This window comes from Vicugna pacos, chromosome 10 (genome assembly GCF_048564905.1).
Source record: "Vicugna pacos chromosome 10, VicPac4, whole genome shotgun sequence".
Classification (NCBI taxonomy): domain Eukaryota; kingdom Metazoa; phylum Chordata; class Mammalia; order Artiodactyla; family Camelidae; genus Vicugna; species Vicugna pacos.
Genome location: NC_132996.1, coordinates 17,671,538 through 17,698,118, shown reverse-complemented (window position 1 = coordinate 17,698,118; position 26,581 = coordinate 17,671,538). Strand labels below are relative to the sequence as shown.

The 26,581-nt window shown below is 35.9% G+C and overlaps 1 protein-coding gene across 1 annotated transcript in view; it reads right to left on the bottom strand.

Moving 5' to 3' along the window:
* Positions 1-26,581, bottom strand: part of DLG2 (discs large MAGUK scaffold protein 2) — a 1,735,130-nt gene that overhangs the window by 1,482,638 nt on the left and 225,911 nt on the right. The window contains exon 4 of the mRNA XM_072969091.1: positions 17,898-18,043. Within this exon, the coding sequence (XP_072825192.1) occupies positions 17,898-18,043 (146 nt within the window). The remainder of the gene's footprint in view (positions 1-17,897; positions 18,044-26,581) is intronic.

The following is a 26,581-nucleotide window of genomic DNA, read 5'->3' as shown; positions in this document are numbered from 1 at the left end:
TCACCAAACTCATACGTAAGGGCTGCTGATGGTCATTGCTATTGATAGGGTAGTGTTTTAGCTAAAACAAAAAACAAAGCCAAGCCAAGATTACAGCACTGTATCCCCATGGACTCCATCAAGGGCTCCAGAAGCGTGGCTCCTTCTCAGACTACACGGTGCTAGACAACCTTCCCCCTCAAAATCAGTATTTGTCCCAGGGATTTTTCACAAGTAATGTTACTTTTTAGGCCTCACAGATGTAGCTTTCTAAAGTCCATATGCTATTACCATTGACCTGCGTTATTTTGTGCTTAAAATCTTCCTATGACTGCCCACTATCTAAATCCTTAGGAATCATGTAAGAACCATGTAAGGTTCTTAACAGGCTGATCCTATCTGTGCTCCAGTCTTACCTCCCACCATGCTCCACCAGACAGACACCCTGTGCTCTAGCCATGCAGAGCTATGTGCAGTTCCTAGGGTAAAAAAAGATAAACTTTCTCTTTCAAACGCCATGCTTTGCAAATACTGCTTCTTCAGCTAGAAACTCCTCCCACTCTGTTTACTGCCAATTCCATTCCTCAACATTTTTTCTCAAGTTGCCTGCTCTAAGAAGCCCTTCTTTTTCCATACGCAAACTTAGGCACTCCCTATTCTGTGACATCACAGTATATTATAGACTGCATTTCTGCATGCCCCCCTGGACGATAAGCTTCTTAAAGACAAGCACTATTGTATACATAGCTTCCAGTTATTGAGCATATACTATGTGCCAAAACCAAAACAAATTAGATGCTTTACATATACAGCTCCACCTTTAAAACAACTATCAAGGCAAAATAATTTTATCCTCACTACACAGGTTAAGAGGGGCACATTCCAAATCACATAACTCTAAGTAGCGGAAGCAGAATTCCTATCCCAGCTCATTTGGCTCCAAGTCCTGTGGTCCTTCCATGGCAGCACTTTAGCTCCCACTGCATATACTGAAGTCTCATTCATCTTTGTACCCCTAGTATGGGGTGCATTGTGAGAACTTTAAACACGCAATAAAAATGTGTTGAAAGAGTGAGGAAGTGACTGCTTAAGTATCTCTTACACCCACGTTGCTTTTCCTTTTACTCAGAACCAATCAACTGTGATGAAGAAATGTTTGTCTCAACAGGGAGTCACTTTTATCACAGACATAGCAAAATGTTACAAAACAAAGCCATTTGGTGTTGCACTACAAATTCTAGAGAGCGAGAACTTTCCATTCTATGTAATAACATTTTTTTCAGGATTTCCTTGACAGCAGTTCCATAATTCACGTTTAATAAACCTGCTTTGTGTTCCTGTAAAATTTTGCATCCATCTCTACTTTTGCACTTGATATTAAGCTACTTGGGTGCTACTTGAGTGTATGTCTGTCTTCCTTCCAGATAATTAACCTACTTTAGAGCAAGGATTTGGTCTCACTCATTTCCCCATTTAAGGCATTTAGTCAGTGCATGTTGAATGAATGTTGTCAAATAATCTGACACAAGCCCAAGCCAAACACCCAGCTATCTGAAGTCATGTGGAATAAGTCATTTTGAAGAGTTTCTCTGATATCTTTTGAGTTTAATCCTTTAAAATATTATTTGACTTTATTTTGTATGGGAGTCTTTCTAAAATGTTTATTCCTTTTCTCTTAAGGGAATTATACAATAATTTAAACTACTTCAAACATTAACTATTTCTCTACTCTACAGCAGAATAATTGCTTCAGAGAGTTTATCCCATGCAAAATGATCTCAGACTACAGAGTTTTTTGTGTTTTTATGTTTGTTTTTTGCTTTTTATTTTCCTTCTCCCGCCTTTTCATTATTACCAAGCTGTCAGATTTCACTCCTCAGGATCATGAGTGTGTCTGCCAATAGCAATTGCTCCCTATATTTAATAACTTTCATTTTGGGAGTATTTACTGACAAGCAATGTGCTAAGCACTTTATTTACATTATTTTACTTAATCCTGACAAACTTCTAAGAGAGTGTAGAATTGGCTCTGGCTCCTCAGAGCTCTTTTTCTATTCTTATTGACATTTTCCTCTTGAGTAAAGCTGTATAGTTACTTCTAAATATCTGGGCTATAACTTAATGTATTAGGCTAAGTTATCATCCCTTTTTTGAAAAGCCCTATCCCAATGATTTTATTTCAGTTAGCACCATTACAATGTGGGTACATACGTCACTGTTTATCACTCTATTCTTACATTCTTACTTAATGATTAAAGTAACACATAATTGAGACTGCTAATGTTTCTCAAAAAGCTCTGTGTGATGCTTAAATCAGATAAACACTTGACAGGAAAGGTTCAGAGCAGAAGAAGGAAACAATTGACGGTTTTCAAACTGATGGAAAAGAATGTGTATTTGCTCTTTGTTGCAGAATTACAACTAATAGGTAGAATTTTAAGAAAGCAAGTTTTTATTCTACCTATGGGAGAACTTTCTAGCAACTATAACAGTCCCATAATGGAAATGGTAAAGTCTATATCTCAATCCTTTATTTTTAAAGTAGACTGACATTACAACCATATAGCTACTGGCCTATTAAGGTATCCCAGGCAAGTATCTGCTTCAATCTAGTTCTCACCTGGATCCTTTCAATTACAAGCCAACTACTTCTTTGTTGGAATTATATTTGCATCTTGTTGCTCAGCCTCTAGACTTTCATCTTCCCCCTTGTATACTGCAGCTTGGATCTGTCCCACCCACACCCTCTGCTTCAGACTGCCTCAGGAAATAGGTCTGATCAGTGTTACAAGTTGGATAATCATTTATCAGAAATTTTCTGGAACACGCCAAGTTTCAATTACTGTATCCAATTTCATGATTTTACATAGTTTAAAAACTGGTACTTTTAGATAAGACAGTAATGTAATCCATTTATTTATCTAATGAACATTCACTAAGTGGCTACTGTATGCAGGTATCTGGACTAGTGCTGAGCTATACACACAGGAAATAGTTCCTGAGTCCACAATTTTGTAAGGGAGTTCTGTCATGCTCACAAGTAACTATAGTACAATATGGAAAGTGCTAGCTCCCTAAGAGAAAAAATACTAAGCTGATTTGAAGCAAGAAAACTATCCTTCTTGTTAAAGATATTAAGTCCCTTTGAGGTTTCCATATAAACTCTCCATAGATGGGGTCTAAGGCAAGTAGACTTCCTTAGACCTACTACCACATCACACAGGTGGCATAACATCAAGCTTGTAGAGTATGGACATTTGAAATACTTTCCACGGTTACATTATTATTATCAAGTTATTGATAGTTCTACCTCATGAACAATTCTCACTTCCTTGCCATAATATTTTCAAAGTTGGATTGATCCCCAGATGCTATAAGCTCCTTTCTCTATGGGAACAAAACTTTAGAGAACGTGAAGACTCCCATATCTTTTTTGCAGGATACTCAGTCTTTTGAATAAAGAATGGAATTGTAAAATTGCATAACTGAAAAAATGGCAAAAAATCAATTTTTAACAAGAAAAAGTTACTAAAGTGGCCAGGCAATCAACCCAAATCAAGTCTGCAGCAGGAAAGAGAATAGTCCCTACAACCTAACCATTCTCTCTGAGACTGCTAATGACCTATTAACATCTCTGACTCTGATAGTAACACAATCTGCTAATAAGGTTCATGTACAGGGAACAATGTAAAACTACATGACATCATTTTTAGACCATAATTGTCTCACAGTCTGCCACATAATAAGTACTTTAAAGAACAGGGTAATCTATTAACTACCATGAGTCACTTTTGTACTTTTAACAACTCTTCATTTATCTAGGACTAGAACCTTTTCCCTCAGTCAAACAGAAATTTTTAAGACATGCTTCTCATATACATATTTCTAGTGTACATATATACATATATATAATACATACATATATATTTAGAAAAACAGCAGATTTTTCTCAGACATCAAGGAAAATATAGTCAATCATCCACTCAATAACATTTATTAAATACTTACTGCCTAATAAGCTTTAAATAAACTATATTATAGCTGTATGAGCAAATTTAATACTAGATATCACGCTGCTCAACATCTAAAAGGTGAAGCACTTTTGCTCTAAAAGGTGAGCAACTAGTTCTAATAGAGTACCACAAACACTCTTACCAGGGACTTCAGCAACACACAGGAAAGAAGAATTTGTTCTACTTGAGGTCATTAGAAGATTGGTGACAGCCAAGTAGGTCTTTAAAAGATTAAACAGGAAATTTCAAGATAAAAACAAAGAGAAGAATATTCCAGACAGAAGAAATAACAAGAACAAAGTTTAAGACTTACTTTGGGCCAGACTGTGAAGGCTATACCAAGGTGCTTGTTATGCTAAGGAAATGGAACAAGTCAGTATTCACTGAGAATCAACAGGTAGTTTTTAAACTGTTGGATTATGGAGGTTAAATTGTAAGAGGAAAGACTAGATTATGCCAAATCTCTTGGTGAGATTCTATGAAAGACTGAATTAGATCAGTGGCATTGTGAATGGAGAGGAAGGTGAAACTTAAAGAAATTTCAAAGTGATTAAAATTAGTGGATTTTTACAGTTAAATATCTTCACAGCATCTCAATAATACGACCTTTTAAGGTCCAGTGTTTCTAGTAAGTATGAATGTGACCCACTTTCATTACATTTGAATATTAGGTAGAAACTTAAATATTCTCACTATTTTGGATCATATTATTGGAAAGTTAGCTAGAATGCTCCGAAGAAAATTATTACTGTAAATTATTCATAGATAAATGCTAAACTAACATTCTGCCTCTGCAAAGTAACCACCAGCTCCATAAGTTACTCAGAGGTTTCCCTAGGTAATTAATTTTGCCATTAGGATTTTCCCTTCTTTTACAAGTTAGTTTGACTGCATTTTCTAAATATAACATAATTTTGTTCTTTATAAATCAAGTTATTACCCATGAGAAATGATTCTTGTAAGGCAAAAACCATTATTCAGTATCCTCAAGAAAGGAAATGCGTAGTTCTCCAGGTACCCAGCTGAGTATTTCCTAATGTAAGAGACACCCAATTGGTCTCCCCACCACCAGCTTCTCTCTTCTCCTATCTATCATGCATGATGCTGCCGGCTTAATCTTCCTCAGCATAGCTGTCAATGCCACTTCCTTGCACAAAAACCTTCTATGGCTCACAACTGCATGAGAAGAAAGTCTAAATTCTATAGTATTGTAATTAAAGCTGTCTCTCAGCTAAAATCACCTTGCCAGTCTTATTCCCAGCTCTCCTGTCTGCTGAACCTGACTACTCACTACCCATAAAGCCTTTCCCATTTCTTCCTAGGAAGAGGCATGGGATGTCAGGCACGTGTTTATTAATCCCCATGATACCACATTTTACTGTATGACTTTGACCAAGTTATTTAACTTTTCTGAAGCGTAGTTTCATCTTCTACAAATTAGAAATAATAATATGTACTTACTACCTCAAATCCTATTTAAAACAAGGTGAGCAATCAATCAATAAAATACTTACCTGGCTGGACTGCTATAGAGATTAAGAGATAATACATTAAAAGTGCCTGGCCCAGACTTCATTTATAAGTAAAAGGTTTTATTACTCTTCCAAGCTTTTGCTCATATTTCTGTACCTGAAATATCTGTCTCTTCAACCAAAGTCTTAAGCATCACACAAAGCTAGTTGCTAAAGCCACCTAGCCATGAAACCATCTCCAATATCCCAGTGAAAACTGCCCCTTCTCTCCTGTAGTATGTTAGGGAAATTCTTAGCTTGAACTCAAACTCCTAAGTCCATCTCTTGCTAACAATATGAGCCTGAACAAATTGCCGATCCACAGCGTCCTCATTTCTAATATGGATAGTAACATCAATTCTACCTGGCTCACTAAGCCATTACAAGAATCAACCAAAATAAGTGATATTTTTAAATATGTAATGCTGTATCCATATGAGACACTGCTACTCCTACTAAAGTATAAGATCAAATAAAGAACCTTGGTCTTCCTCATCTTTGTAATTGATATAAAGAAAGATAGCAAGTCCAAGAAGAAAGTAACTAGTATCCGTATCAGGAACTAGAAGATTGGAAGAAAGGAGGAACTAACTGAAAGGGGAAAGTCAAAGAAAGCTGGGCAGACCTGAAGCTGTGCAAGAAGGTGTTCCTGAAGTTCACTTGTACAAACCAGCTGTGTGCAGAGGTAGGTTCAAGCTAAAAGACACTACATGAAGATGAATACACATAGCAGATATTCTGTAAGTGATAGGGAAGGGAAGGGAAGGAGGAAAAGGGGAGGGAAGAAAGAGAGGGAAGTGAAGGGGATCAGAAGGGAAGACAGTTTCATCTTTCCTTATAAGGGCTTATTTCTGAGCCTCTTACCAGACTGGTATAGCAAACAAAATGAAACAAAACAATAAAATAGTATTTAAAGTTTATGTCTGAGATCATTCACTTCTCCTTTAATGTTCCCTTTCCCCGACTCTGCCTCTTCTGTCTACTCCACATCTCTCCCAACACCCATTTATCATCATTTATTTCCCCCAACCCTGCCACCATTACCCAAGTTCCCCACGACAAATAAGTACTCTTTGTTCACCCACTCTCTCAAATAGACAAATAAATAAACCAAACAAAAACAAACAAAAACTACTGCTCTTATCTAAATGTCAATCTGGAGTTCTGACAAGCTCACACAAGAGCCCACTAACAGAGGTATTATCTCACAGCAGGTATGCACATTATAACAGAAATTACTGTTACTGTCTTTCTCTTCTTCAGTCTCACCAAAATATCCATGAAAAGGATTCCAAGTAACAGCAATGGGCATATGAGAAGATATTTGCACGTCATATAGTAATGATGATGAGATTATCTCATATTCACATAATGCTTCTGCCTTGCAAAATGCTTCCTCGTCTGTTATTTGATCTGAATCCCCAGGGACAAGTGATGAAATAGGAAAATAAAATATTTACCATACATTTTAATATAATGCAGTTTACAGAATGCAGTTTTCAAAGCTTTCTTATATACAGCCTTTCATTTGCTTCTCCCCAACATGTAGGGTTTTTCCTTCCTTTCACTGATGAAGTGAGACTCAGAGATGTGAAAGGACTTTCCATAAGAACACATCAAAATAGCTGCTATTTATGGAGTACATACTAGGTTCAGGAACTGTTCTAAGTACTTTACATGCCTTATGTATTATTCATTCTTCACAACAATCTTATGAGATAAACATTGTTATTATTTTAACATTCTACAGATACAGGAATTGACGTTCATGGAGGTTAAGTAATTTGGCCATGGTCACAGAACAAGTGGCAAAACCAAAATTAAAACACAGAGTTCTCAGATGACTCAGTTTTTGTTATGCCAAGCTGCCTCCTTGCCGACCCAATGCTGTTACTGCAACAGGGTTTAATAACTGTTCAGTAATACAAAAATGCTTTCTTTCTGTTACCAAGTTAGAATTGCAGGCTTCAACTCCGCAATTCAAGTTCTCTGAGAAAAAACAGGCTAATATATATAAATTCTTAAAGCAGAAGTGAGGAGGATGCTATGTCCACTTCTTTCACCAAAGAGTGAAAGATTGTCAAGCCGAAAACTCATTATAACTGGAAGCTAAAATCAGTTAACACAGTGTTAGCAGATAGGAGGGGAGCAATATATGCCTCAGCATAGACCAGAATGGAAGAGAGAGAGAGGTCACTTATAGTACAGGAAAAAACACCTAAGAAACATACAAATAAACAAAATCTAGCCTTAAATTGTATAGTTATTTTTAAATGTTTAAGACAAGAATTTATTTGTTATAGTCCTAAAATAAAGGCCAAGTGAATTAATTTTCATCTTGTTCCAATACATCAGCTCAACACAGAATAGCTGCCATGACTCTGCTGCTACCACCTTGTGACATCAACACCATATTACAGGTTAAATGCTTTAAAGGAGCAACAACAAAAACCTTTTGATTAACATTTTCTAAAATCTTATATAAATCAGAGTTTAAGTTAAACAGAATTTTATCACATACATGCTGAAGAAGTGAGACGAGAGATTTCTCCCTCTAGGTACCTGAGATGAAATTTTAAGAACTAGTAGGTGAAGCTTATATTTAAAACAGTATCAGGCTGAATGCAAACAGGTAAATGACTCTTTCGAGACAAGAAAAGTCTAAAACCTTGACCTCCAGGTCTTTTCAAACTACATACCATTAAAATTATGTCAAAGCTTTTACTCTGGAGACTCATCTGACTTTGTTTCATGGGAGAATCTGTCACTGGGAAGCACACTACAGGTATTTCATAGGATCCAAAACAAGGACTCCACTGTCCTTGCTATCACTTCAAAATACTCTACATACAGAGCCACAGTAAAGCAGCCTGTGGAAACTCATGATGAGTCAAGCCAATCCAGGCAAAAATAAAATATTTTTAATTCCTAAAAACAGAAGATTCTGTATGCCTTTTGGGAGGGTCAGACTAAGTCATTAATATGCTCAAAAATTTCCAATGGTTTCTCACACTCTTTCCAATAGCCTATAAGGTTGTATATAATCTGGCCTCCTATAACCTCTTGGACCTCACCTTCTTTTCTTCTTCCATCTGTTTCCTCAGCTGTAGCCCAACAGATATGCCCCATTATTCCCTGAATATATTAGGTGTGTTTCCACTATAGGACCTTCATACTAGCTATCTCTCCAACTGGAATGTTCTTTCTGCAGGTAACAGCATGGACAATCCCTTCAAGTTTTTGCTCAGATATCACCTTGCCTTTGAGGCCTACACTGATTACTCTATTAAAATTGTTATCCTTTGGAACCACCATTCCTAATGACTTTCAATCAGATTTACTTTTCCCATAGCAGTCATCACATATTAATGTACTATACTCTTTATTTAATTTTGATAATTACTTACTGTTGTTCCCCTCCACTAGAATATAATGTCTATGAAGGCAGAAATTTCTGTTTTGTTTGTTGATATATATCTAATATCTAACATATAACATATACCCAATAAATATCAGTAGAATAAATTAATAAATGCTATCCTTACTAAAAACTGAGGTTTGGTAAAACACCCAGAAAAGGATAATTTTCATAAACTATGGCTACAAAAAATGGAATCAGACAAAGAGGAAGATAGCTTGAATAACAAGATCTTCAGTCAGAAGTCCTGGGGGAAATGTTGCTTTATAGGGCTGAAAATAGCAGGAAAGCCTGCTCTAGGACCCTCTCTGAAGGGACATATCATTCACTTTAAGCCCTGCCTATTGAATAATTACCTCTAACCCCACCCCCAAGAACTCTGATGTCACCAGAGTAGTCTCCTTGGTAGATTATAGACAGAGGATTGAGCAGAGAAGCTGATAGTGTCACTTTCCTCTACCTTCAGAGTCTTCCCCTGGGTGTGTGTGACGGTGAGGAAAGGGGCAATAAGAAAAGAAGTTTTTCCTCCATCTCCTGCGGAAGTGGTAATATGGAAAGTCCGTGTTATCACATAAGGGTCAGAGGGACAACCAATTAGAACAACATAAACTCATTCTAAAAATCTAAGTAATGGATAATTCCTGATCCAACCAACTTCTTTCCCCTTTTAGTAACACAAAGATTCTAAGGAAATCTGTGCTCCAAGAAGTAACTCCTATTACAGAAATGGAAGTAGACTGAACCAGGAACAGTCATATTAGAAGACAGCTGGAGAAATACTGCCAAATAATCAGCTACAGAGTGTCAAACCAAGATTATTTTATATACTGAGATATATACTATCTTGGGAGAATTTCACAGTGAGTTTTTCTTATTTATTTATTTTTCTTTTTTAAAACAAACCTTAGAAGAGATAATAGATCTGTTAAGAAGAGCCACAGGGGAAGCAATATGGATTAATACATGTAAAACATTTAGAACAGTGTCTGGTACATATATAGCAGAACATAGATGTTAGCTATTATTATCTGTAGTTCTAATCTCAATTCTTATAAGTAATATTTTACACCAATTTATACTGCGTAACAAATATCTGGAAAGAAATATACCAAAATGTTACCAGTGGTTCCTTCACTATGAAGAATTCTATGACTGAGCTTTATCTTCTGACTTTCCCTACCTACATCATTGTACCCTACTTTCCAGTCAAACACAACTACTTGTAATCTCCCACATATATCCCCTGCTTTATCATTTCTCTAACTTAACTCAGGCTGCTCTCTTTGCCTGGAACATCCTTTTTACTTATTTCTACACAGTCTATCCATTTTTCAAGGCAACAGCAATAGCAGACAAAAATGACTGAGTTCCTACTATGTACCAGGCACTATATTAAGCACATTATATAGATAATTTCATATAATAAGTTCAAAGCCCTTTGATGTAGGTGTAATTATTTTCCCTGCTATATTGATTAGGAACCTACAGTTTAGAATGTTTGAATAAATTATTCAAGGTCATACAGCTTGTGAGTGACAGCAGTAAGATATATGAACCCAGATATGTTTGACTACAAGGTTATTGCTTCAGTCACCATTCCCATGGATCCTTAAAAGCCCAGACTCTCAACTGGAAAACAAGTTCCTTGAGGTCAGGGTCAATGTAAAAATATATTTTTTAAATTTTGATGTCTCTCAGTGAATGAATGTATCTAGCACAGATCCTAACAGAAAACTGTAGCTTAGATGGTAAATATTTAAATTTAAAAAAATTATGGATGAGTGAGTCATTCTATCAACTGTCACTTGGACTATGTACTTATTTTAAAAATACAGCTAGCTGTCACAGAAGATTCAAATAGTCCTGGCTAAAAAGGTGGAGCTAACTTTAGCATATTTGTTCTTAGGAAAAGTTGCTAGAAGCCAAAATAATATAACTAAACTTCTCAACAAGTAATTGATAAAATGAGAGAATTATTCTAGGTCCTGGGGTAAAGGCAATAAACAAAACAGAAAAAAACCTTTGCCCTCATGCAGCTAACATTTCACTGACAAGGAAAATGGACATTTAATTCTTGCAACAATTGCATTTTAGAGGAAGAAACTGAGATATAGTGGGATTAAATAATTTTCCCAAAGTCACACAGCCAGTGGGTGGTAGAGTTTGGATTCAAGTGCAAGTGGTCTGACTGCAGATGGTTTGCTCATAACAACTAGGCCACAATGCCCCTCTGATAAATGATGAAAGTGATACGAACAAAAACAAAGCAAGGAATGATAACAGGGATGCTGGGCAGGTGGGAAGGATATTTTAAATGGAATGGGGTAGGAATTACTGAGAAAACGACATTTAAGGTTTGAAAGAGGTGACTCTTCTACCCCAAGCAGATATCTGGAGAAATAGCATTTCAGGCTATGGCCAAAGCAAGAGCAAAAATTCAAGACTCTATGTGTTTGAGGAGCAGTGAGGAGGCTAGAGAAGCTGGACAGGAATGAGTGAGGAGTAGAGGAGAAGGATTTAGACCTGAGAGGTATCTGGGGTCACAATTTGTAGGGCTCTGTAGGTCACATGAAGGAATTTAGCTCTCACTCTGAGTGGGAAGATACTGGGAGGTTCTGACAAAGAAGTTACACAGTCTGTCTTAGGTTCCACCAGAAATGCTAAAGACCTTACCTCTGTGAAGGTTTCTAGATTGCATTTACACTGTTTGAAAATAGGGCAGTAGAAAATCAGCCACATAAAATTTTATTAAATATGATGACACAGTGTCTTTACTATATACTATAAAATTTCAATTTCATTTTTCCATCATTTTGACTTATTCTACAGCAAAAATCTGAAAGTATAGAGATATTACCACAAAGTCAAAAATTTCAAAGAACTACTGAGTTGAATTGTGAGCGAAGATGTGCATCATCTTTCATAAGTGTCTTTTAAAAGCAAAGGTTTCACAAGGTACAAACTTCCAGTTAGAAGATAAGTAAGTACTGGCGATGTAATATACAACATGATGATTATAATTAACACTGCTATATGGCATATTTGAAAGTTGTTAAAAGAATAAGTCCTAAGAGATCTCATCACAAGGAAACAGACATTTTTTCTATTTTTTTTTTCCTTTTGGTAGTTAGGTGACAGATGTTAACTAATGTTACCGTAGTAACCATTCCATAATATAGGTAAGTGAAATCATTATGCTATACACCTTAAACTTACATGGTGCTGTATGGCAATTTTACCTCAGTAAAACTGGGGGGGAAGCTTTTGTTACAACTTAGGCTTTATTTTATTTTCTCATATTCTTCAGAACCTGATTAAGGGATTTATAACTACTACCCTCTTCTCTTCATAGCAGATTTCCCTACAGCAAGCCAACCATTAAAATTCAAGTTGCAGGATATCTGCTATTACCAATGAAGCAAATCTTTCTGCATCTTTTGCAGATGGATAGAATGACTCATTAATAATGGGGTTTCCTTGCACATCCTTTTTACCCTAACCATATTATTTTGAGTTGCTGTTTTAGAGGTCTCCAGAACTGCCAGGGAGCATAACAGAAAACACAGACACTGTATTTTTGTTTTTAAGTTCAAAAGCTATATAGTCCAGGTGTAAGACTAGAAATATTTACAAGAACATGCAGTCAAATGGAATATGTTTCTCCTCAATTATACATATACATGTTCCACCTCTCTCTGGCCAAAATAAAAACAAACAAACCTCGCATTAAAGAGCAAGAGAAAAAGAGTAAAAGAAGAGAAAAAGAAAACTTTGATGAGAAACACTTCAACTCACATCCTTCTCCTAACCCTAAGCCATTAAAGAAGTTCCTTAGCATCAACAGGGCACAGGAGAATAAAGTGGAAACGGTGCTAAAGGAATATCTAGACAGAAGATCCTGAGCAGCTTCACAAGATCTTGTTGTACCTTAAGAAGAACAGGTAGTTGCCAAATGCTCATTTTGCTGCTAGTTATTACCAGTTTAGCCATGAGATACACAGATGGAGATTTAAAAAAAAAAAAGTGAAGAGGCTTTGTGGTTGGAATGAAGAGGAGGAGTAGATTGTGGAGTGGATCTTACAGCTAGAGACCAGGTGGAAACATGCATCTCAACTGCAAATGCCAACATAAAGAAGTGATTAGAAAGGAAATGTCCCAGTCGGGATTATCTCATAGTGGATGCTGACAGATGACCATGATACTTCCTTGCATGTCTCTGCCACCAACACTATTCAGTCCATTAGTAGTCTTTCAGGCACTGTCCTTAACACAGTGATGTACAATATTACACAGTGTCTGTGGTAGGAGATGCAGTGGCAGAATATATGCACTGGGGAGTTGCTCCCGTAGAGGGAAAAAGGATGGTGGAGGAAAAGGGGGAAAGTGATTACGCAGAAAGCAGAAATGCCTTCAGAAAATCCACAACTGACTAAGATTACATTTTCTGCCTCTTGGCAGATTCAAGACTTAATGCTAAGATCATGCTGATTTACAGAAAAATGAAGTTAAAAATTCTGTACACTATTATAGTTCTTTATATTTTTCTGTGCCAGGTACTATCCTAGACACTGAGTGTACAATGGTGCCCTCCCTTGGGGAGCCTTCTACTGGGGTGGCACACACCTTCTTGGCATTAAAATATCAGTGACATTTTTCAGCCAGAATACTTCTGATGCCTACTTGTCTTCAAAATACCCAATCCAAAGGTTTTTTTTCCCCTAAAACGTTCAATTTCATTCTTAACGCTACCAGATTTTGTTTTTACCTTGTCAACATACTTCAAGATATTGACTTGACTCTACTAAAAAAAAAAAAAAAACCTACTTAGTAAAACACTAAGTTAAATCCTGAATCCATAAAATAAAGTCATTATTTCAACCACTATTCTTGACTTTTGCCTCATACTAGTAGACTGCGGTTGTCAGAGGATACCTCTTTCTGTATTTTCCTGCATTATTAAAGATTTTTAAATGCTATGGATGTCTTAATAGCACCTTTTTAAAAATAAATGTACTAGTGCATATATAACCCACCAGAAAGTAATATCCCAGTGGCACATCCACTGTGTAAGTGTTTTTTGAAACCTCTGTTTCCAGAGCCAATGTACCAGCCACATAAGAATAGCATTCTTATTGATTCACAGGATATTATCCTTGACTTCTCTTGTCAGCTTTGATCAAGGAAGGCATACTAATTTCTTCTTCACTCTAGTCTACATCACAGGGAGACCCAGCTAAGAGACTAGAAAAGGAGAAGCATAATGAAATAGATAGAGTGTTATGGCCAGGCTGAAGTTGGGAACCAAGGATGCTTAAAAGGACTTCTTTCGGGTTTAACATTTATTTCTTGAGCCTGTTACATGGCAAATCCTCTTGTGGATGCTAAGGTATCAGACATAAGGGAGATTTATGATTGCTGCTCTTAAAGAATTTACATGTCTTTCCCAGATGCTTTAAATAAACTCAGCTTGTTCAAAGGTGGGGATTCAAAGTGAGAATTAAAATACATAACAAGCATTTGCACTACACCCTCAGAATCTACCTAGGCTGTTGTTCCTTATTCCAAGCTTTTCTGGCTGTAAACTGCATTTTTGTTCTGTTTGTCAATTACTGTTCTTCACTTAGACCATTTCAGCAACAACTTAATTTGGACTCACTTTCCAAACTTTGACTCTGGAAAGCTGACCCCCACAGGATAAGATCCTCAGATCCCAAATAAGAGATACTTTTCTTCTGTGCCCTGAGACAGACCAGCCCTGCCTCGTTGCCTCACACAATGCATTAAGGAACAGCAACCAAACTTTCTTCAGAAGCATACTAATTGGAGTTACTGTGCATTCATGTTCTTATATTTTGAATATAACTGGCCAATATGCAAATCACCATAGACTGAGGACTTCCCAAAGGATTTTAAAATGCATAGAAGAGAGTTAAAAGAAGTCCTAAATGCAAGTCGAAAAACACACATTACATTAAGTACATTTGCCTACCCTCATTTTGACATTGAAAAATAAATATGTCTAATTCTTATGGGATTTTTTTCTCATCATTCTTCCTTATATTGCTGGCATCTGTTCATAAACCAATTAAAAGTCCTGATATGGATTCAATCAAATAATCTTTTAGATAACCACTGAGTAAACAGCCTGAAGCTTTTTTTCTTTTTAGAAAGAGTTTTCTCTTTTTGAGTTTTGAGTTTGAGTTTTCTAGCTGATATATTTGTTGAAAGAATGTTAATCATAAACCAAAGGCATTGTATGTATATATCAGTTCATGAAAAATCTTTAAGAAAATCTACATATAGCAAGATTGTGTAAACTGAATCATGTGAATATGCAAAAATGCCACACAAGTAGACAACAAAGAGACATACAACAGAAAAATAAGACAAGAATATGAATAAATTCACAAAAGAGTGGATTAAAATATCTAACAAGTATATGAAACAATGCTCAAATTCACTAACAGTCTAGGAACTGGAAACTAAGTTAAAAATGAAGTATCATTAAGCTTATTAAACTGGAAGAATTAAGAAGAGCAGCAACACCTGTTGCTGGAATGGATGTGAGGTAAAATTGTACAGACATACACTGTCAGTAGAAATGTGAAAGGTGAAATCAGTCTGGCAGCTGTTTTTTAAATTAAAAATATGTATCCCCTTAGAGCCAATAATACCATTCTATAGATGTAAAAAGCATCAGTAAGTTCTGGGAATCTATCCTATAGATATAAAAAGCACTGGTAAGTTCAAATGTACATGTAATCATCTGCTTGCAGGATTAATCACCGCAGCATTAATCCAGAAAACTGGAAACAATAAATTCCCATTGAGAGGAGAATGACTGAATTATTTGTGATAGACTCACACTACGAAATTATGCAACCATGAGAAGAATGAATTAAAGCCATACCAGACAACTTGAAGAAACATTTCCGTAATATAATATGAACATCTTTTGAGAAACAATTACGGTGCAAAATTCTGTGTGTATATGTATGTGCATGCTCCAGTGTGGAGATTATACACATATGTCCATCAGTCATATACATGTATATAATTTACATATAAATACATATTCCATAAGTGTAGAAGCATTAAACATATTAAGTTCTTAGCATGGGTTATCCTGTATGTGGGGAGGGTAGAGGTAATACAGCAAGGGAAGTGAGTAAAAGAGGAGACACACAAAAATTAAGAAGTTTTTTTAAAAAACCAAAGAACTTCATTTAGAATAAAAAGTATACATTTGATCATTTATACACAATTAGGTATATGTGTGGGACTATGCATCTAGAAATTTACTGAACATATTTTTTTTAATTCAAAAAGAACAATTATCAAAGCAACAGAGACTATAAAAACACAGGAGAATTGTTAACTAATCCTGGAATGGGGAAGCACAAAGCAAAGGAAAAAGAATAAAGAAAAAAAGGTAAATTTTATCACATAAAAATTTTAAATATTCTGAAAGTCAAAAACAATTAATAAATTAATGCTACTAATGGTATAGCTAGATATGCCTTTTCAAACACTGCTGGTAGCATCTTTCTGCAAAGCACTTTGACAATTCGTAATAAGAGTCTTAAAATTGTCAACATTCTTGGACTCAGTAGTTTGATTTATAAAATCAACTTTAATGAAATAATCGTAAAAATCACAAGAGTTTATATATACATGGGTGTCCATTACAGCATTGAAAACTGGAGTTAGCCTCAATTTGGAAAGAAGAACTGCTTAAGTAAGTTCCAAATGGTAGAATATTAAATAGCCATTAAAATATTTTTTAAATATTTAATGACATGATATGGATAAATACTATTAGTATAGCATTAAATTTAAAAGTCATAAGAACACCCTTCATGATGTTGTTCCAATTTTATGTACATATATTTGTACACAAAAAAAGACTAAAAAGTTCAAATAATTACTTCTAGGGATTGAAATTAAGATTTTAAAGCTTTTAAAAATTTTATAAACTTCACATAGTTGGTATCTATGAATTAACACATTACTGTCATTATTAACTTTTTCTTCAAGTAACTAATGTGATCATTAGACTCAGTCTTACCCAATTTTCAAATCAATTCTGAACAGGATGGAAAGTATATCACAGGCCTCAATCTTAACCATCCAAAGATTGAGCAATTAAACTGCCACTGATTACCTCTAGAATTCCATGTAGCTTTGAAATCAGCCACACAAGACACAACCTTGACAGATTGTGTGTGTGTGCTGCATGCATGTGCACTATTACTTGACTTCAAAGTATTGAGTGCCATTTTAAAATATCATTAATCAGCCCCTTCCTTCATATTAACCCTCACTTATGAATGAGACATACCTCAACTTGGTATACCAACTTAGACATACCCTACTCTTTGGTAACTGTTAATTCCAACAGCAGTTTCCAAACTGATCCTATAACCCTATCTGTAAAAAAAAATTTCAGCATACATACAACTCTAACAGCTTTATATTTATTTTTTAAATATAAATGTATTATTGTTAATATGGTATATGCTATAAATTACCTAAATATAAAAGATTGTAAAGAATGTGATAAAAAGCAATATAAGTGGGAGTTCTATTATTCTGTTCCTATACCCCAATGTATCATTTTATTTGCCCTAAGATATGTGGCCCCACTATGGAGATCACAGCCTCAGATTTGAGTCAACTCAAACTATGACAACATTCATAACAAAACCTACTTACATAATGTGAAGAACTATGTCCTTCCTATTCCCTATTTTATCTTTTGGCAAAAATCTGGATTTTCATACATAAATATTATATACAGCATGGTATAACTACATTTCTATTATTATTACTACCATTTGTTGATAATGATTACTACTACTGATGATGATTACAATTACTGCTATCACAACTACTTCCTCTTTACTGGTATAAATATTTTTGGTATATTCTAGTGTAAATAAATATCTATTACTTTCAGAAATGTCAATAACATACCTCTGCAGACTTTTGAAGGTTATCATGGCATGGAGCGAGAAGGGATGTCTTCTCCCATCTCTGTGCAACTTGATTGGCTTCTTCTATCTTCTGCTCACAACTTTTTTGAGAATTTAGCAATGTCACTTCATAAAATTCTTGAATATCTGTAAAGAAAATGCAAGGGAAAAATCAAAATGTCATGTACCACCTCAAAAATCGCTTCTGCATGTATGCATACATGGAAATTTTTTTCTGATTAAAAGAACTACATAAATAAGTATCCAAAGAAAAATAAAATAGAGGAAATCCTTAAAATTGCATTTTTACCTACATGAGAATTCTTATAGCAATTTTATTCATAATTGCAAAAACTGGAAGCAACCAAATGTTCTTCAATTAGTCAATGGATAAACAAACTATACAAAATTCATATATTGGAATACTATTTGGCAGTAAGAAGTAATGTGTTATCAAGCCATGCAAAAAGATGGATGAATCTTAAATGCATATAGCTAAGTTTAAAAAAGCCAATCATGTAGCTAGGCTATATACTGTATGATTCCATTTATATAATATTTGGAAAACGCTAAACTAAAGAGACAATAAAATGATCAGTGACTGCTAGAGTTTCTGGGAGAGGGAAGGAGGATTGAATAAGTAAAGCACAGGGTGATGAAAATATTCTGCAATGATTCTATAATGGGGGACCTAACATGAAACATGTGTTAAAACCCATAGAATTTTACAGCACAAAGAATAAACCTTAATGAACGCAAATTTTTTTAAAAAATCACTTAGGAGGTCAGGAAATCCCAAGATGAAAAGCAAACTATGACAAAAGCAGCTTTTATACATATTAGAAATGAATGAAATAACCTCACTGAAGGCAGTAGGAGAAAAAGGTGATGACCTGAAAATGAGTAGAGACTGTAAAAATAAAGACAAAGAAACATCCTACTCTACACTATAATTGGTATATTTGTTTCCCACGGAGTATAAGTCAACAATTTTGAAATCACTGCACGTATATAACTAGAACTAAACAATTAAGTAACTGAACAGTGGATAGTGTGAGCCAGGTTTCTCACTAAATACACTCTTACACATATGCACCAGGAAACAAATCAAAATTATTCATAGCAACACAGACCACAGAAGCAAAAAATTAGAAATAATCCAATATCCATCAAAATGAAAATGGATTAATGTGGTACATTATCAAAATGGAATTTATGTAGCAGTGAAAATGAATAAACTACAGTATCATGAAATAACATGAATAAATCTTAGAAACATAATGGTAAGTAAAAAAGGCAAATCTCAGTATAAAAATATTTTTGTAAAGTTCAAAAACATGTAAAACTGAATTATATGTTTTTAGGCATTCATACAAACATGTTTTAAAAAATTAAACCAAAGTAAAGAAATGCATAAAAAGCTAAAATTACCTCAGTTGAAGGGGTGGGCAAGAAAATGGGATAAAGAGGGAACATACAGGTAGATGCAAATTAATGGTAATATCTACTTCTAGATATGGAGGCATTTCAGAAGTGTTTATTTTATTATTACACTACATATATTACATATAAATTACATACATTCTTTTATATGTATTAAATATATTTTTAAATAATGAATAAAACTTTTGTTTCAAAATATTAAGATTTACTTAAAAATTTATAAATCCTCAAACTTTATGCACAGCTTCAATTTTATTCTGCCACTAGCCATAAAGTAGCTGTGACTTCATGTCTGGAAAATGTGTAAGAACAGGAGGGAAAAACCATACAGATATAAATTCATATAAATCATTTCCATATTTTTGAATATATCAAGAGTTAGTAGGTTATTGACTGGGCTGACAAAAGTCAGAGGAAAAAGGAATAAAAAAAGCAAAATCCAAAAAATAATACACACTTACATTATCTGGTCTCAAATATTAACTGAAAAAAAATACTTCCATAAAGATTTCCTCAGCTACATTTTCTCTAAAGAATAATGACTGGTAGAGAAGGGCCCAGATTGAAAGACGCTTGTAGCTCACCCTCTCCCATGAATACACTAAGAGTGACATCCACGGACCCACCCATCCACTCAGAACATCTGCTGAACTTTGACCGAACATCACCTTTTTCAAAAGACAAAATTCACCACAAATCTGGTAGGAGAAAAGGAAAAGAGAAAGAAGAAAAAGGCAAATCGTGCAGGACGAGTCCAGTGGGGAGGGAGCAGCAAAGGAGGAATAGCGCTCCTACACTGGGTCTCCCCCTCTCCAACAGAGAGGTCAGCGGGATGGAGGAGGAACCTCCAAGGCTTGGATCTACATGGACTAGCCCTTGACCGACAGAACTAAGTTAAATGGGCATAAAGGGTCCTCATGACCCCCAGCCCTAGACGCAAACCGGCAGAGGTGGGATGGGACAGACTACCTAAGCCGGGTGGAGGATTCTGGCCGACTGTACAGAGGCAACCTCTCGGCACTGGCAGTGTGCTGTGTGCCATGGCTGGGAGGGTATACAGATCAGAATAGCCTGGGTCCTCCATAAAATACAAAACAAACAAACAAAAAACCCAAAACAAAGCAACACTGCTGCTGTGCCCTGTGGGGAGGGGCGCCATAGTCTTTACCTCTTCACACCCACAGCACCATTACTGGTGCATTCTCTGGGGAAGAGAAGCAGGGCTCAGCCACAGCCACCATATTCCTCAGTGTACGGCTCCCAAGTGGAGGTGGTATACAAACCTGAAACTGTACCTAGGGGCTCCTCAACGCATAGGTGGGACTAAGATTTGCTTACAGCCCCAGGCAGTGGGGAACAATATGTCCCAGAGCCTCTGTAAACTTGCACCTCTAAGACAAACGAACAAGGAGCGTTGTTCTGGCATACAGCAGAGTGAGAGCTGGTGTGGCCATTTTCTGTGAGCCCCACTACCAAGTATGGACCCAATGCGGCATGGGGAACGGCACTGAACGGGGAAGCAACCCACCCACCTACCATGCAGGAGCTTGGCGCTGGGACTCAGCGTTGTTAGGGGGAGCGACTCAGCGTTGTTAGGGGGAGCGACCCACCCGCCTACTGCACGGAGCTCCAACACGGCCTTGGGAGAGAGTGCAACCTGCCCACCTACCACGCACGCACGTGGTGAGGGAATGCAGCGTTGGGAGGGGATGTGACCTGCCCCTCTACCAGCACTGGGAACAACACAGAGCAGGTGCGTGAGCAGACGGTTTCTGGAACCAGTGAGTGGAGTTCCTGTAGCACGGTGACGGCAGGAGCAGGGACAACCACAGAACAAAAAGGAGGCCCTGCTCAATAACCAGGACAGGCTCTGGCTGCCACAACACCTGTCACACCCCCAACCAAAGGGATAACACACAAAAGGCACAGAAGGAAGACTTGGCAACTACCCATACTTGAAAGACCTCTCGACAAAATTATTAAGCGCACACAGTCTCCACAGAAACACAACCATCTTTTTTTTTCTTTTTATTTTCTTTTTTAATCTTTAATTTTTTCATTTTTAATTTTTAATTCCTTTAGATTTTTTCTTTCAAATTTCTTTAATTTTTTTAAATGTCTCGGTGTAATATTTATTTCATCGTTTTGTTCTTCTGTTATCAATTAAACACTATTTTCAAATCTTTTTTCTTCCTTTAAATTTTTTTAAAAATTGGCCTAAACTTGATTTTTATTTCTCTTTATTTTTTTATCTGTTATTAATTATACTCTGTTTTCAAACCTTTTTTCTTCTTTTAATTTTTTTTTTTAGTTTTATTTCTGCATCTGCTTTAGATAAATAAATAAACCCCTTCAGGATCACAGTAGATAACTGATACTCCATAATTCACAGTGCCAGAGAGATATAAATAAAATGGAGAGGAACCACTCCCAATTAAAAGAACAAGAGAAATCCCCTGAAAGAACAACCAATGAAATAGAACTAAAGGAGACTGTGAACAGAGACAGAGAATATGTCAAAAAGGAAATTGACACTATAAAAAGGAGCCAATTAAAATTGGAAAACTCATTTGCTGAAATAAGAGCTGAGAGCTAAAGGCTGTAAAAAGTAGGTTAGATAATGCAGAGGAACAAATAAGTGACTTAGAAGACAGGACAACAGAAATCACCCAATCAGAACAGCTGAGAGAAAAACAAATAAAAGCAAATGAAAACAATATAAGGGACTTACAGGATAATATAAACCATGCCAACCTACACATAATAGGAGTCCCAGAAGGAGAAGAAAGAACAAAGGGAATTGAAAAGATATTTGAAGAAAGCATGAGTGAAAGCTTCCCAAACCTAAAGAAGGAATCAGGTATCCAAGTATAGGAAGGATACAGGGTCCCAACAAGAAAAACCCAAACTGACACACACCAAGACATATTATAATCAGGATGGCTAGGGTTAAGGATTAAAAAAATGATTCTAAAGGCAGCAAGAGAAAAACAAAGAGTTAGTTAAAGGGAACCCCCTGAAGGCTTTCAGCTGATTTCTTTACACAAACACCGCAGGCAAGAAGGGAGTGGCAAGATATATTCAAAGCCCTGAATGAGAAAAAGATGCAGCCTAGGATACTTTATCCAGCAAGGCTATCCTTTAGGATAGAAGGAGAAATAAAGAGTTTCACAGACAAAAAAAAAAAAAGCTGCAGGAGTTTAGCAACACTAAACCCATGCTAAAAGAAATATTGAAAGGGCTATTCTAAATAGGAAAGCAGCAGGATGCTACAGAAATGAGAAACGTACAACTGGAAAGGTGATAACTCATGAATTACAAATAAAATAAACACGAAATTATAAAGAAGACATACAAATCACTGAGAGTGGGCGAGGGAGGCAGGGAAATATAGAATATATTTTTTTCTTTCTTTTAAAATTTTTTTAACAGTAGGATGGGTTTGACATCATGTTACTATCAGTTTAATAAAAACAGTTATAGTAATGGGTTAATAGATTTACAAAAAAGGGTAACCACAAGCCAAAAATTTACAAGGGAGTCACAAAAATTAAATAAAATCCATGATAATACAAAGGAAAATTACCAAACCACAAAAGGAAGAAGAAAGGAACAAAGAGGATATACCAATTCAACTGCAAAGGTAAGTTCAAAATGGCAATAAACACACATCTATCATTAATTACTATAAATGTTAATGGACTAAATGCTCCAGTCAAAAGACATAGAGTGGCAGACTGGATAATAAAGCAAGAACCTTCAATATGCTGCATACAAGAGACCCACTTTAGGGAGAAGGACACATATAGATTGAGAGTGAAAGGATGGAAAAGGATATTCCATGCAAATGGAAAAGCCAAAAAAGCAGGTGTTGCAGTACTGATTTCAGACAAAATAGACTTTAAAACAAAGGCCATAAAGAAAGATAAAGAAGGACATTTTATAATGATTAAAGGAGTGATACAAGATGAGGATATTACACTCGTTAATATATATGCACCCAATATAGGAGCACCTAAGTACACACAAGAATTACTAACAGAGATAAAGGGGGATATTGATGGGAATACAATCACAGTTGGAGATTTTAACGCTGCATTAACATCACTAGACAGATCTTCCAGACAGAAAATAAACAAGGCAACAGAGAAATTAAATACTACAATAGAAAAACTGGATTTGGTGGATATTTTCAGAGCATTACACCCCCAAAAAATAGAATATACATTCTTTTCAGGTGCACATGGAACATTTTCCAGGATCGATCATGTACTTGGACACAAAAGAAACCTCAACAAATTTAAGAAGATAGAAATTATCTCAAGCATCTTTACTGACCACAATGCCATGAAACTGGAAATCAACAAAGGAGAAACAAAAGAGAAAAAAAGGAAAGCATGGAGATTAAACAATATGTTATTGAAAAAACAATGGGTCAATGAGGAAATCAAAGCTGAAATTAAAAAATACCTTGAGAAAAATGACAATGAAAGCACAACCACTCAAAATCTATGGGACACAGCAAAGGCAGTGCTAAGAGGGAATTTTATAGCGATACAGACCTTCCTCAAAAAAGAACAATCGCAAATAAACAATTTAACCCACCACCTGAATGAATTAGAACAAGAAGAACAAAAAGCCCCAAAAAGCAGCAGAAGGAAGGAAATAATATAGATCAGAGAGGAAATAAATACAATAGAGATTAACAAGACCATAGAAAAAAATCAATCAAATCAAAAGCTGGTTTTTTGAAAAAGTAAATAAAATCGACAGACCTCTGGCCAAACTCACAAAGAAAAAAAAGGGAGAGCACAAATTAGCAAAATAAGAAAGGAAAATGGAGAAATTACAACAAATAAAATAGAAATACAGAATATCATGTGAGAATATTATGAAAAACTATATGGAACCAAACTGGATAACCTAGAGGAGATGGATAAGTTTCTGGAAACATACTGTCCACCAAGACTGAATCAAGAAGAAACTGAACACTTGAACAATCCGATCACTAGAAAGGAAATAGAAATAGCAATGAAAAACCTCCCTACAAATACAAGTCCAGGACCAGACAGCTTCACCGGGGAATTCTACCAAACATACAAAGAAGAACTCATACCAGTCCTTCTCAAACTCTTCCAGATGATTGAAAAGGAGGGAATACTCCCAAACTCATTCTATGAAGCCACCATCACCCTGATACCAAAACCAGGGAAAGACAACTATAAAAAAAAAGAGAATTATAGGCCAATATCACTGATGAACATAGACGCCAAAATCCTCACCCAGCTATTAACAAATAGAATCCAACAGCACATAAAAAAGATTATACATCATGACCAAGTGGGGTTCATCCCAGGGACACAAGGGTGGTTCAACATATGCAAATCAATCAAGGTAATACATCACATCAACAAGAGAAAGGACAAAAACCACATGATCATCTCAATCAATGCAGAAAAAGCGTTTGATAAAATTCAACACCCATTTATGATAAAAACTCTCGCCAAAGTGGGTATAGAGGGAACATATCTCAACATAATAAAAGCTATATATGACAAACCTACAGCCAGTATACTACTCAATGGTGAAAAACTCAAAAGCTTCCTTCTAAAATCTGGGACAAGACAAGGATGCCCACTATCACCACTCCTATTCAACATAGTCCTGGAAGTCCTAGCCACAGCAATCAGGCAAGAGAGAGAAATAAAAGGGATCCAAATTGGAAAAGAAGAGGTAAAAGTGTCACTATATGCCGACATGTTACTATATATAGAAAACCCTAAAAGGTCTACACAAAAACTACTAGAGCTGATTGAAGAATTCAGCAAGGGAGCAGGTTACAAAATTAACGTTCAAAAATCAGTTGCATTTCTTTACACTAACGATGAATCAACAGAAAAAGAAAGTAAAGAAAAACTCCCCTTTAAAATAGCACCCAAAGTAATAAAATATCTGGGAATAAATCTAACCAAGGAGGTGAAAGAATTATACACAGAAAACTATAAACCACTGATGAAGGAAATTAAAGAAGACTTTAAAAAATGGAAAGATATTTCATGCTCTTGGATTGGAAGAATCAGTATTGTTAAAATGGTCACACTGCCCAAGGCAATCTACAGATTTAATGCAATCCCTATCCAATTACCCAGGACTTATTTCACAGAACTAGAACAAATCATAATAAAATTTATATGGAACCATCAAAGACCTAGAATTGCCAAAGCATTACTGAAGAGATAGAAAGAGGCTGGAAGAATAACTCTCCCAGACTTCAGACAATACTATAGAGCTGCAGTCATCAATACAGCATGGTATTGGTACAAAAACAGACATATAGACCAATGGAACAGAAGAGAGAGCCCAGAAATGAACCCACAAACCTTCGGTCAACTAATCTTCGACAAAGGAGGCAAGAATATACAATGGAATAAAGACAGTCTCTTCAGCAAATGGTGTTGGGAAAACTGGACAGCAGCATGTAAAACAATGAAGCTAGAACACTCCCTTACACCATATACAAAAATCAATTCAAAATGGATCAAAGACTTAAACATAAGACAAGATACAATAAACCTCCTAGAGGAAAACATAGGCAAAACATTATCTGACATACATTTCAAAAATTTTCTCCTAGAAGAAATAAAAGCAAGAATAAACAAATGGGACCTAATGAAACTTACAAGCTTCTGCACAGCAAAGGAAACCAGAACAAGAAGACAACCTACAGAATGGGAGAAAATTTTTGCAAATGAAACCGACAAAGGCTTGATCTCCAGAATATATAAACAGCTCATATGACTTAATAAGAAAAAAATAAACAACCCAATCCAAAAATGGGCAGAAGACCTAAACAAGCAGTTCTCCAAGGAAGACATACAAATGATCAAAAAGCACATGAAAAAATGCTCAATATCACTAATTATTAGAGAAATGCAAATCAAAACTACAATGAGGTATCACCTCACACCAGTCAGAATGGCCGTCATTCAAAAATCCAAAAATGACAAATGCTGTAGAGGCTGTGGAGAAAGGGGAACCCTCCTACACTGCTGGTGGGAATGCAGTTTGGTGCAGCCACTATGGAAAACAGTGTAGAGAGTCCTCAGAAGACTAGGAATAGACTTACCATATGACCCAGGAATCCCACTCCTGGGCTTGTATCCAGAAGGAACGCTACTTCAGGATGACACCTGCACCCCAATGTTCATAGCAGCACTATTTACAATAGCCAAAACATGGAAA